Source organism: Euleptes europaea, chromosome 7, assembly GCF_029931775.1.
Source record: "Euleptes europaea isolate rEulEur1 chromosome 7, rEulEur1.hap1, whole genome shotgun sequence".
Classification (NCBI taxonomy): Eukaryota; Metazoa; Chordata; class Lepidosauria; order Squamata; family Sphaerodactylidae; genus Euleptes; species Euleptes europaea.
In genome coordinates, this window is record NC_079318.1 from 87,515,788 (window position 1) to 87,528,301 (window position 12,514).

At 48.8% G+C, this 12,514-nt stretch overlaps 1 protein-coding gene across 1 annotated transcript in view; it reads left to right on the forward strand.

Moving 5' to 3' along the window:
- The window catches only part of LOC130481218 (sodium/calcium exchanger 1-like), a 36,627-nt gene extending 35,882 nt beyond the window's left edge, over positions 1-745 (forward strand). Inside the window, exon 7 of the mRNA XM_056853967.1 lies at positions 355-745. Within this exon, the coding sequence (XP_056709945.1) occupies positions 355-731 (377 nt within the window). The 3' untranslated portion in view covers positions 732-745. The remainder of the gene's footprint in view (positions 1-354) is intronic.
- The last annotated feature ends 11,769 nt before the right edge of the window (positions 746-12,514 follow it).

Consider the following 12,514-nt stretch of genomic DNA (forward strand, 5'->3'; position numbering starts at 1 on the left):
CCTGGAGGCTGGTAACCCTGTAATTAACCTGCTGAATGAGGCATTTCTCTGACCTGGATAGCCCAGGCAAGCCCCATCTCGTCAGATCTCGGAAGCTAAGTATGAGTGTTTGGATGGAAGACCTCCAAGGAATTCCTGGGGCGTGATGCAGAGGCAGGCAATGGCAAACCACCTCTGAACATCTCTTGCCTTGAAAACCCCACCAGGGTCACCATAACTCAGATGTGACTTGACAGCAAAAAAAAGGGTAGGGAGGGAGGCATTTGTAATGATAATCTTTCTCATCACAGGAATGTTGGGCATTTTCTTTCCAGCCGTTTGTTCCCACCAACGCCCTTTCCTTTTCCCACACAGATACCTTTGCCAGCAAAGTGGCCGCCATCCAAGACCAGTACGCCGACGCCTCCATCGGCAACGTGACGGGCAGCAACGCCGTCAACGTCTTCCTGGGGATCGGGGTGGCCTGGTCCATCGCAGCTGTCTACTGGGCCTCCAAAGGCCAGCCATTCCTCGTCCAGCCGGGCACTCTGGCCTTCTCGGTCACCCTCTTTACCATCTTCGCCTTCGTCAGCATCGCCGTGCTGCTGTACCGGCGCCGGGCCCCCATCGGTGGAGAGCTGGGAGGGCCCCGAACCCCCAAAATCCTCTCCACGCTCCTCTTTGTTAGCCTGTGGCTGGTCTACATCCTCCTGGCTGCTCTGGAGGCCTACTGCCACATCGAGGGGTTCTAGGAGACGAGGCCGGACCGGGTACATTCGCATGTAGGCTTGACCCAGGGGAGACCCCCTCCCCTGGACGACAGCCCTGAGTCGGGAGCCCCTCGTCCCCTACCAACCTGGGGGACCTCTTTATCGCTGGTACTGTCAGGGAAAGACTTTGCCAAACACCTAGACAGTAGCCTGTGGCATAGCACTGATGAAGGTGGCTCTGAGCAAAGGGTAACCCGCACAGGCCAGGGTCGAAACACTTGCCAGCTGTTAAGTCTCTGTTCTGTGACTGACTGACGGGGTCTTCCCTTTCCCTCAGGAGGGGAGCGACACCACTCCTATTGCTTCCAAGACTGATATGGGAGACCCCCCCCCCCACTTTGGGGGACACTGGCCTCTGAGGCACAGGTGGGGCACAACGGACTCAGCCAGGGATGGCCAAGGGTCTGACCCCCTTCTCCCCCGCCAACCTGGGTGAACGAAGAGTTTGCGAACAAAGGCACCCCTCTCGTCTCTCGCCACCCCTTCAAATGGGCAATGCTTGGATTGGAGGGGGGCTTATGAAGTCATATACCTCCCCCCCCCAGATCTGGCTGTTCACATCCCAATGGCTGGAGGCCTGAGCTCTTTTCCTTGTGGACTTTGCATGTCTAGGGAATGAAGTTGGAGGTAATACAATCTTTACAGCTCCCACCCAAGTAATTCAGAAAAGGGGGGGCTAGTGGGAATAGCATGTAGGGGGTGGGAGGGAGAGATGGTTCCCACCCACCCATGAATCCTCTTCCAAGCACAGTCAAGTCCCTCAAGAAGCGACACTCGTACAAACTCCCCAAAACAGCACAAATCTCAAGCAGCAAAAAAAGAGGTGAAAACTTGTAAATCGGCTGCTCTTCGCCCCATCCTAGAATTACCCCCTTCCCCACATCGCCATTTTCTCCTGTACAGAACCCAGATTTCTATTTAGTTGAGTTTTATTTTACTTACGAGAAAGAAAACGCAAAATTTTATTTTTATTTTTATTTAAAGAAAAGGGGGAGGGGAAGCCTCCTCCGACACCCATTCTCTTGTCGCCCCTTTCCCTCTCCCTTAATGTTAACTCCCTTTCCACTCCCGAGCCCGCTGTGTGTGGTGCTTCCCTTCCACCCCCCTCCAAATGGGGGGGATATTGGTGCACCCCACGTCGTTTGCATGGCGGCTCCTGTACCCCCAACCCCCCTGGTCCGTGTGTCTGCGAGTCATTCTGTGTTCGTGCTTTCCCGTTTTGTCTTTTTTGCCGGTGCCTGCCAATCTTCCTGCCTGCTCTCTGTCTCCCTCTCCTGCGTACACCTTCTTCGTCCAAATGCCTGTGTTACTTTGGAGATGTTTTGTGTGTTTTTAAAAAAAGTTATTGAAAAACTTGGAGAAAGCTGTGTTTTTTTTAACGACCTTGAGGGAGAGCCCGCGTGGTGTAGTGGTTAAGAGTGGTGGTTTGGAGCTGTGGAGTCTTATCTGGAGAACCGGGTTTGATTCCCCACTCCTCCACATGAGTGGCGGAGGATAATCTGGTGAACTGGATTTGTTTCCCCCCTCCTACCCATGAAGCCAGCTGGATGACCTTGGGCTAGTCACACTCTCTCAGTCCCACCTACCTCACAGGGTGTCTGTTGAGGGGAAGGGAAGGTGATTGTAAGCCGGTTTGATTCTTCCTTAAGTGGGAAAGAAAGTTGGCATATAAAAACCAACTCTTCTTCTTCTTAAGAGTGGTGGTTTGGAGTGGTAGAGAACCGGGTTTGATTCCCCACTCCTCCACATGAGCGGCAGATGCTGATCTGGTGAACCGTGTTGGTTTCCCCACTCCTACACACAAAGCCAGCTGGATGACCTCGGATTAGTCACAGCTCTTTTAGAGCTCTCAGCCTCACCTACCTTACAGGGTGTCTATTGTGGGGAGGGGAAAAGGTGATCGTAAGCCGGTTTGATTCTTCCTTAAATGGCAGAGAAAGTCAGTATATAAAAAATCAACTCTTCTCTACTTCCTCTTCTTTAGAAGACAGCAACAATCCAGCAGGGGTGGAAGACGGGAGCTGGAGGCGTTCATAATGTGTCTGTTTCTGGTGGTGGAAAGGGCCATCAAGTCGCCGTAGACCGATGGCAACCCCATAGGGTTTCCAAGGCAAGAGACAAACACAGGTAGCTTGCCATTGCCTGCCTCTTAGCAACCCTTGGTGGTCTCCCGTCCAAATACTAACCAGGGTCGACCCTGTTTAGCCTCTGAGATCTGACAAGACCAGGCCATCCAGGTCAGGGCAGTTCTCTTCCTAGATGCCTTAAAATTACTTGTCTCCAGCCACTCAGATGGTTCAAATGGTTCTACCTGTTGGGTTGTGAGCTCCTATTGGCCCTTTTGGGGAGGCTGTTTGTGGAAGGACCCATAGCTAGCGCGCATGTGCAAAGCGGGCACTGTGCCTCCTGCCTCTTTTTGCATGCAGGTGGAACCCAGCAAGTACAGCAAGGGAGGAGTCACTTAGGGACGACTTACTCATTACAAAGTCCTGGTTTTCCCTGCAGCCGGTCGACCAGATGTTTGCTGGGAGTTCTGTGTTTGGAACTTAATTCCCAGGTGCGCGTAGCTGCAGTTGCCAACCTTCAGGTGGGGGCCTGGAGATTTCCTGGAATTACATTCGATCTGCAGACAAGAGATCAGTTCCCCTGGAGTAAATGGTGGCTTTGAAGGGTGGGCCCTATGGCATTATATCCTGCTGAGATCCCTCCTTTCCCAAAACTCTGCCTCCCGCAAGGTAGAAGAGAAGAAGAGTTGGTTTTTACATGCTGACATTCTGTACCTTTTAAAGGAGAATCAAACCGGCTTACAATCTCCTTCTCCTCCCCATAACAGACACCTTGTGAGGTAGGTGGGGCAGAGAGAGTTCAGAAAGAACTGTGCCTAGCCCAAGGCCACCCAGCTGGCTTCATGTGTAGGAGCTGGGAAACCAACCCGGTTCACCACATTAGAGTTTGTGTTCATGTGGAGGAGTGGGGAACCAAACCCGGTTCTCCACACTAGAGTCCACCACTCTTAACCACTCCACCACGCTGGCTTGACCCCCAGATCTCCAGGAATTTTCCAACCCAGTGTTGGACACCCGCCCTCCCGTATAAGTTTCCACAACAGCACAAGTAACTCCCTGGAGCTGTTTCAGGTCTGGAAAATGGCATACAGGGGAAGCTTAAGTACCTTCTCCCTGCATGACACAGTCCAAATCCAAATGGGGCCTGTGTGTTCTTAGGTATTTTCTGAGAGCAGAATTCTGAGAGGTAAACTGGTTGACAGGACCTGTAGCGGACATAGGTGGGACACAAGGCCTTCATAATGTGTGAAGTGGACCAAATTCTGTATGTCAGAGGATTCCTTCATGGCTCTAGCCCTTAGCTGATTTTAAAAAAATTTACTTCATTTATATGCCTTTCTCCCCAGTGGGGACTCAGAATGGCTTACATCAATCTCTTCTCCTCCATTTTATCCTGACAACAACCCTGTGAGGTAGGCTAGGCTGAGTGTGTGTGACTGGCTTGCCGGGTCTGTTTTGCAGCTCTGTACAATTCGTGGTGCTAAGCTTGTGTTTTCCTGGTCTCCTGCCAGATCTCAATACCAGCTTGGGAAATTCCTGGAGATTCAGAGGTAGTGTATCTGTGATGGAGAGGGAACTCAGCAGGATGATGAAGAAGAAGAGTTGGTTTTTATATGCTGACTTACTCTACCACTTAAGGAGGAATCAAACCGGCTTACAATCTCCTTCTCCTCCCCACAATAGACACCCTGTGAGGTAGGTGGGGCTGAGAGAGGTCTAAGAGAGCTGTGACTGGCCCAAGGTCACCCAGCTGGCTTCGTGTGTAGGAGTGGGGAAACAAATCCAGTTCACCAGATTAGCCTCTGCCACTCATGTGGAGTGGGGGAATCAAACCCGGTTCCCCAGATCAGAGTCCACCGCTTCAAACCACTGCTCTTAACCACTACATTACGCTGGCTGGTGATAGGGTTGCCTGTCTCTGGGTTGAGAGATTCTTGGGAGATTTGGGGGTGGAACCTGGGGAGGGCAGAGTTTGGTGAGAGAAGGGACCTTTGCAGAGTAGAATGCTATATAGTCCATCCTCCAAAGTTATCATTTTCTCCAGAACAAATCTCTCTAATTTCAAGAGATCTTCAGCCCCTGGCATGGAAGTTGGCAACACTCTGTAGAGTCTGCCTTCTAAGGATGCAATTTCCTTCTGGCGAATGAAATATCGTTTGTAATTCCAAGAGAACTACAGCCCCACTTTGGAGTTGGTAAACCTCCATCTCATGGTCTTCTACTCACAGTCCTGGCCTGGATAGTGGTTAAGTAATAACTCTGACTCCGCCTTCTTCCTGGCACGTGACTGCGGTTGCATGACTTCCTATCCCAAGTCCCAGGCACAGCAGTTTCGAAAGACAACACCACAGCTTAAAAGTGACCTATTGGCCAATGAATGCTCTAACCAAAGACAGGCGCGGCAGAAGCACAAATCTTTTTAAAATGGAAACCATGCAATGGTGCCTCTAGGCAGAAGACGGCAGCATATATCTGGTTGGCTGCCACAGTCATTTGTTAAAAAGAAAAAAAAATGAGTGAGGTGAACTGCTCAACACAAGAGGGGGAAGTGTACTTTTTGCAAAGTATTACGTAAAAGGCAACAATTGAAGGTTCACAAAATGGTGGGGCGGGCTAGGTAGATCATGGCATATTTGATATCGGTATTTCAGGCTGTGGTTGGGCAGGACCCTCATGCTTGTTTTTAACCAATGAAATGTGATATTTATCATGAAATCAGAGTTGGAAGGGACCATACAGGCCATCTAGTCCAACCCCCTGCTTAATGCAGGGTCAGCCGCCCTAGAGCATATAGCATCTTCTGGGCATAGAGTAGGGGTCACTGGGGGTGTGGGGGGGGGGAGGTAGTTGTGAATTTCCTGCATTGGGCAGGGGGTTGGACTAGATGACCCTGGTGGTCCCTTCCAATTCTATGATTCAGGAAGTCAAATGCTAGGCTTTCTCACCTCCCCCATCCCTCCAAAATCTCATGGCACTGCAAGCAATACCAACAAAAGGAAACCTTCCCCTCTTTCATAGTCTAGCTGTAGGAAAGTTCTAGTCCCCTGGATCTTGATGGTTCCTCCCCACTAGTATATCTACTGGCTCTTCTCCAAGCCAGACAGACTAAAACAGGACCAGAGAAACCTGATCTGGGTCCACCACTGATGCTCAGAGGCACGTTTAACACAGCTGAAGGCAAATCCAGTTTTTCTCCCCCAAGGGTGCATTTTTTACACAAGTTAGCAATGGGGTAATGTCATTTCACCACACAGGCCTGCAAAATTTCAGAAACTACCCACCACCTATGACGACACACTAATCTGTTTTTTTTGCTGTGTGGCTGGAGCAGAAGAAAAAAGATTTTTCAGGCTGTCATCCGAGTCTGGATACAGGTTGTCAGGGGACAAGCAAGAACACAAAATGCACATTTCTTATACAAGAAAATGCTGACAGAGTGGGAAAGGAACAAAGCCCTAAAGTGGAGTAGCTTTAGGTGTCATCTACATAGAATACATTAGCCTAGTACAATTTTAGATTGTATTTTAATTTTAATACATTAGCCTAGTATGCTTTTAGATCATATTTTAATTTCTGTACTATATTATGTACACCTGTATGATACTAGCCGCCCTGAGCCTGGCTCGCCGGGGGAGGGTGGGGTATAAATATAATTTATGATTATTAATTGCTCAACTGGGGCAGAGGAAGCCCTTTTGCAAGTAACCACAAGAGGGCACCCTCAGCAGATGACGCAAACACACGCTGTCCTGTAGGAGAGTTACGAACTCATGAAGCTGCCTTACACTGAATCAGACCCTTGGTCCATCAAAGTCAGTATTGTCTACTCAGACCGGCAGCGGCTTTCCAGGGTCTCAGGCGGAGGTCTTTCACATCACCTACCTGCCTAGTCCCTTTTAACTGGAGATGCCAGGGATTGAACCTGGGACCTTCTGCATGCCAAGCAAGCTCTATCACTGAGCCACAGCCCCTCCCCTATCTCCCCCCATCTCCCCATTGCTGAATAGTTAGAGGCAAAGCTTACCCTCACCACAATATTTCTATGCTAGGGGGGGAAACCTTGCCTGCTAAATTTTTGCACGCTAGCGCAAGGCAGCGTAGCAACAGATACCCAAGGGTGCACTGCTACAGCGAGCTAATACGTATTGGTTTTATACCAGTGTGGCTGTCTCGATTTCTCTCAAACAACGCTCTGAATTGCAGCCTGGAGAGCACTGAGATTCTCATTCTCTAGCTTGGTCCCCCTTTCTCCCAAACGGAAGTCGCTCGCAGGAAGCAAATTATTAAATCGAGTCTGTAATGCAGATAATGCCAGAGCAGCTGCTAGCCCCGAGTCCCAGATGCGTCAAGTGTGATCTTCTAAGGAGGCGCCTGCCATCATCGTTCAGGGAGGCAAGGGCTTCTGGCCCTCTTGTACCAGGAGTCTGTTGCTGAGTCCTTATGAGGCAAGGGCCAGCAAGACAAGGCACTCCATTCAAGAATCCACCGTGGCTCAGTGACTGAGGGTCTGCTTTGCATGCAGAAAGTCCCAGGTTCAATCTCTGGCATCTCTAGTTAAAAGCACCAGGCAGTAGGTGATGGGAAAGATTACCACCTGAGACCCTGGAGAGCTGCTGCCAGTCTGAGTAGACAATACTGACCTTGGACCAACGGTCTGATTGAGTATAAGGCAGCTTCATGTGTCAAGAGTGTGCATTCGATTTCTGTGCAGTTACATAAGAACATAAGAAAAGCCATGCTGGTTCAGACCAAGGCCCATCAAGCCCAACAGTCAGTTCACACAGTGGCCAGCCAGTTGCCTCTAGGAAGCCCACAAACAAGACGACTGCAGCAGCACCATCCTGCCTGTGTTCCACGGCACCTAGTATAATAGGTATGCTCCTCGGATCCTGGAGAGAATAGGTATGCATCATGACTAGTATTGATTTTGACTAGTAGCCATGAATAGCTCTCTCCTCCATGACCATGTCCATTCCCCTCTTACAGCCTTCCAAGTTGGCAGCCATCACCACATCTTGGGGCAGGGAGTTCCACCATTTGTGTGTGCGTTGTGTGAAGAAATACTTTTTTTATCTGTTTTGAATCGCTCACCCTCCAGCTTCAGCAGATGACCCCCGCGTTCTGGTCTTATGAGAGATGGAGAAAAGCTTCTCCCTGTGCACTCTCGGCATACCATGCATAGTTTTATAGTTGTTCAGACACACACGTGTATACTCCCCACAAGACAAACAAGCCAGAATATTGCAGAACTGCTTTCTAGAAAAGCAACAGTCACGTCCTGCATAGGACAATTTCAGAGGTCAGCCATACTAGTCCACAGTAGGACAGCTAGATTTAAGTCCACAGTAGGACAGCTAGATTTAAGTCCAGTAGCACCTTAAGAGACCAACAAGATTTTTGTAGTGTGGAGTTTCTAGAGTCAACGCTCTGACAAAGGGAGCTTTGACTCTTGAAAGCTTACATACTGAAAATCTTATTGGTCTCTACAGTGCTACCGGGTTCAAATCTACAGAGGACAGACAACCATTTGGGAAAAGGTCATAGATTTTTCATGCTCCAGCCAACAGGTTCAGGAAGAGGAGCCAGTGTCTTACCCTCTCCTTTCTAACTCAGAAACTTAGTACAGGAAGAGTTAGAAAAAACAACTAGCCTCATGCATATGGGCATCAATCTTTTGGACTCAGGTTGTTAAAATTATGTCAATTGGATTGGGGAAGAAAATTCCACTTAAGCCCAAACCTTGTTGTGGAATTATCTTCCTGATATTCTGAGAGATCAACAGATAGTTGCTTTACATATGATAACTACAGCCAGAATGGTCTTTGCTAGGCAGTGGAATCAGAAAGCTTCCCCTAAGATACATGATTGAATATCAAAAATAAAAGAGGTCTGTATTTTAATGAAATTAACCACGCCAAAAAAATTGATATTAATAGTGTAGACCTCTTATGGATAAGAACAATTCAAAGAATAGAAATAACCAAAACTATATCTCATTACAAAATGGACAAGAGAGGAGGAGGAGAATAAGAAGAGTTGGTTTTTATATGCCGACTTTATCACTTAAGGGAGAATCAAACCAGCTTACAATCACCTTCCCTTCCCCTCCCCACAACAGACACCCTGTGAGGTAGGTGGGGCTGAGAGAGTGTGACTAGCCCAAGGTCACCCAGCTGGCTTCATGTGTAGGAGGGAGGAAACCAACCCGGTTCACCAGATTAGCCTCCACCGCTCATGTGGAAGAGTGGGGAATCAAACTCGGATCTCCAGATCAGACTCTACTGCTCCAAACCACCGCTCTTAACCACTACACCACGCTGGAATTACTAATGTAGAGCTGTAAAGTGTTTTACGTGATTTTATGTGATTATGCAGCAATCTGTTTTTACTTTATGTATATACCTATTAATTCATGCCATCGTATTCCCTATTACTATGTATGGGTGTGAAAGCTGGACATTGAAGAAAGCTGATACGAAGAAAATAGATTCTTTTGAAATGTGGTGTTGGAGGGGAGTGTTACGGATACCGTGGACTGCCAAAAACACACACAAATCAGTGGGTTGTAGATCAAATCAAGCCTGAACTGACCCTAAAAGCTAAAATGACTAAACTGAGGCTATCGTATTTTGGTTACATCATGAGACGAAAAGAGTCACTGGAAAAGACAGTCATGCTAGAAAAAGTTGAGGGCAGAAGGAAAAGAGGAAGCCCCAACAAGAGATGGATAGACTCAATAAAGGAAGCCACAGCCCTCAATTTGCAAGATCTGAGCAAGGCTGTCAAAGATAGGACATTTTGGAGGACTTTCATTCATAGGGTACCCATGAGTTGGAAGTGACTTGACGGCACTTAACACACACACATATATCTACTGTTGATTGTCCATTAAGAATTTTTTTTAAAAAAAAGACCGCCAGCCTCACTGGAAGCCACCTAGGAAAAAACCATCAGCCCTGTTGTGAGTTGAACCTGTCGCTAGATGATCACTACATTACCTACCAGCAGCAGCTCAGGCAGCCAGTGAGCCGCTTCCTCCAGCCAAGCGCAGAAGTAATTTTGAGCAGACGCTTTCTGCCCGTGAAAGGCCTGGGGGATGCTCGGGCGGCATTTTAATTCTCCAGTCTTTGGAAACAGGGTGGTGGAAATGAAAGGAGCTGAATAGCAAGAGAAGCTTGGTTCTTGTAGGTTATCCGGGCTGTGTGACCGTGGTCTTGGTATTTTCTTTCCTGACGTTTCGCCAGCAGCTGTTGCAGGCATCTTCAGAGGAGTAACACTGAAGGAACACTGTCCTTCAGTGTTACTCCTCTGAAGATGCCTGCCACAGCTGCTGGCAAAACGTCAGGAAAGAAAATACCAAGACCACGGTCACACAGCTCGGATAACCTACAAGAACCAATGAACTCTGACCATGAAAGCCTTCAACAATAGCAAGAGAAGCACTGGAGTGGGAGTGGGACAGCGGCGAAGAGGCTGAGGCCGTGAAGCGAGGCAACACTGAGAGAAATCTTGCCTCTACAGGCACCCTTTTGGAAGAAGCTGTTCTCTGTGAACTGCGACCTTCATCAGCAAGATGTTTACTACTGAGCTAGAGGAGCAGAGTATTAGCTTTGCCTGCAGAAGGGCCCAGGCTCAATCCTTTACTCAGTGAGGAATAAAAATGCGAAATTTGTTGCCAGAGGATGTAGTAGTAGAAGAAGAAGAGTTGGCTTTTACATGCCGACTTTCTCTACCACCTAAGGAAGAATCAATCACCTTCCCTTCCCCTCCCCACAACAGACATCCTGTGAGGTAGGTGGGGCTGAGAGAGCTCCAAGAGTACTGTGACTAGCCCAAGGTCACCCAGCTGGCTTCATGTGTAGGAGCGAGGAAACAAATCCAGTTCACTAGATTAGCATCTGCCGCTCATGTGGATGAGTGGGGAATCAAACCTGGTTCTCCAGCTCAGAGTCCACTGCTCTTAACCACTGCACCATGCTGTAGTGATGGCAACAGGCATAGATAGCTTCAAAAGAGGATTTAGACATATTTGTGGAGGAGAGGTCTATCTGTGTCAACTAACCCTTATGAGTAAAGGGGAACCTCTGCCTTCAGAGGCAGTCAATCTCTGAATCCCAGAGCCAGGATGCAACATTAGGGGAAGGCCTCGGCCGCTATGCCCTATTGTCAGTCCTCCACAGGAAATGGTTGGCCACTGTGATGCTGGACCCAATGGACCAGCGTGGTGTAGTGGTTAAGAGCAATGGTATAGAACGGTGGACTGTGATCTGGAGAACCAGGTTTGATTCCCCACTCCTCCACATGAGCGGCGGAGGCTAATCTGGTGGACCAGGTTGGTTTCCCCACTTCTTCACATTAAGCCAGCTGGGTGACCTTGGACTAGTCACAGTTCTGTTAAGAGCTCTCTCAGCCCCACCTACCTCACAGGGTGTCTGTTGTGGAGGGGAAGGGAAAGCGATTGTAAGCCAGTTTGATTCTTCCTTAAGTGGTAGAGAAAGTCAGCACACAAAAACCAACTCTTTTTCTTCTACCACTGGTCTGATCCAGCAAGGCTCTTCTTAGGTTCTTAATCCTCAATAACACCTCCAGTTAAAAGAATTCACAGGTCTCTCTCTTTCAGTAGAATACATACCATCGGTTTATCCAGTCAGACAGTTTCAGGCAGTTTTATTCTTTTTCAGGGATTTCTGAGCTAAAAGAACATGAAGATCCTGGAAAAAACACAACTCAGAATCGCTACCGCACATGCTATGAATCGGTGCTACCCATCGTATAGGCGGTAAAGCTAGGGGTGGGGTGAGTTCCCGCGCAGTCTTTCCAGACGCTTCCCGTGAACCCCCCTCAGCAAGGGAACAAGCAGCAGGCTGCTGAATTACAAGTTTATTACTTATATATTTTTTAAAAAGTTAGACAGGGAAAAAAACCAACACAACAACAACAGAAAGAAGCCAGGTCATCTTCCTGCCGCAACCTGACGTAGGCAGGACAGCCCCCGCCCCTTTGCCCAGCCTTCAGAGCAGTGAGGGTCCCGCCTCCCACAAGATGACAGAAAGGCTCTTCCCATGACAATCCCTGCCCACCCTGCCCTCAACCGCCCCCCGTCCAGTCCCCCCAAGCCATGAGACACCACGGCCCTTTGAGAGAGTGACGGTGTCCCGCAAGCTTCTCTCTATGACACATCATGTAAATCCATTTCTTCTTGTTGTTTTTAAAGGTGGGTATTAAAAATAGCCCTTTTTTGTTCCCCTCCTTTTGGCGGGAGGAAGGGGTAGGGTGAGATTACAGACATCCCCCCCCCCCAATAGTGCATTAAAAGGTTATCGAAGCTACAGGCGGCGGGATTCATTTCCCAGCCCTGGGCAGGCAGGTGGGCGTGCACTGGGGTGGGATGGGGTGGGAGTGGGGTTCTAACAGTCTATTCCCCCCCACGCGCACAACCACCTCCTTCACTAGCCTCAAAGCAAACGGAGAAAGTGAGAGAACATAATTACAAATTAGTTGTTTAAAAAAAAATAGTTTAAAAAAATAAAACATTTGCTCTTAAAAAACAAAAACAGGAGAGAAGTGCCTTTAGTGTGTTTTTCCCCCGCTGGCTTCGCGCCCGTCACACTTTCCAAGAGCTCCAGGCTGACGGGGGAAACGGCGGCCTGTGAAGGTGCCGCACCCCGCCTCACGGACCAAGCCCAGCCCCCGCCCCTT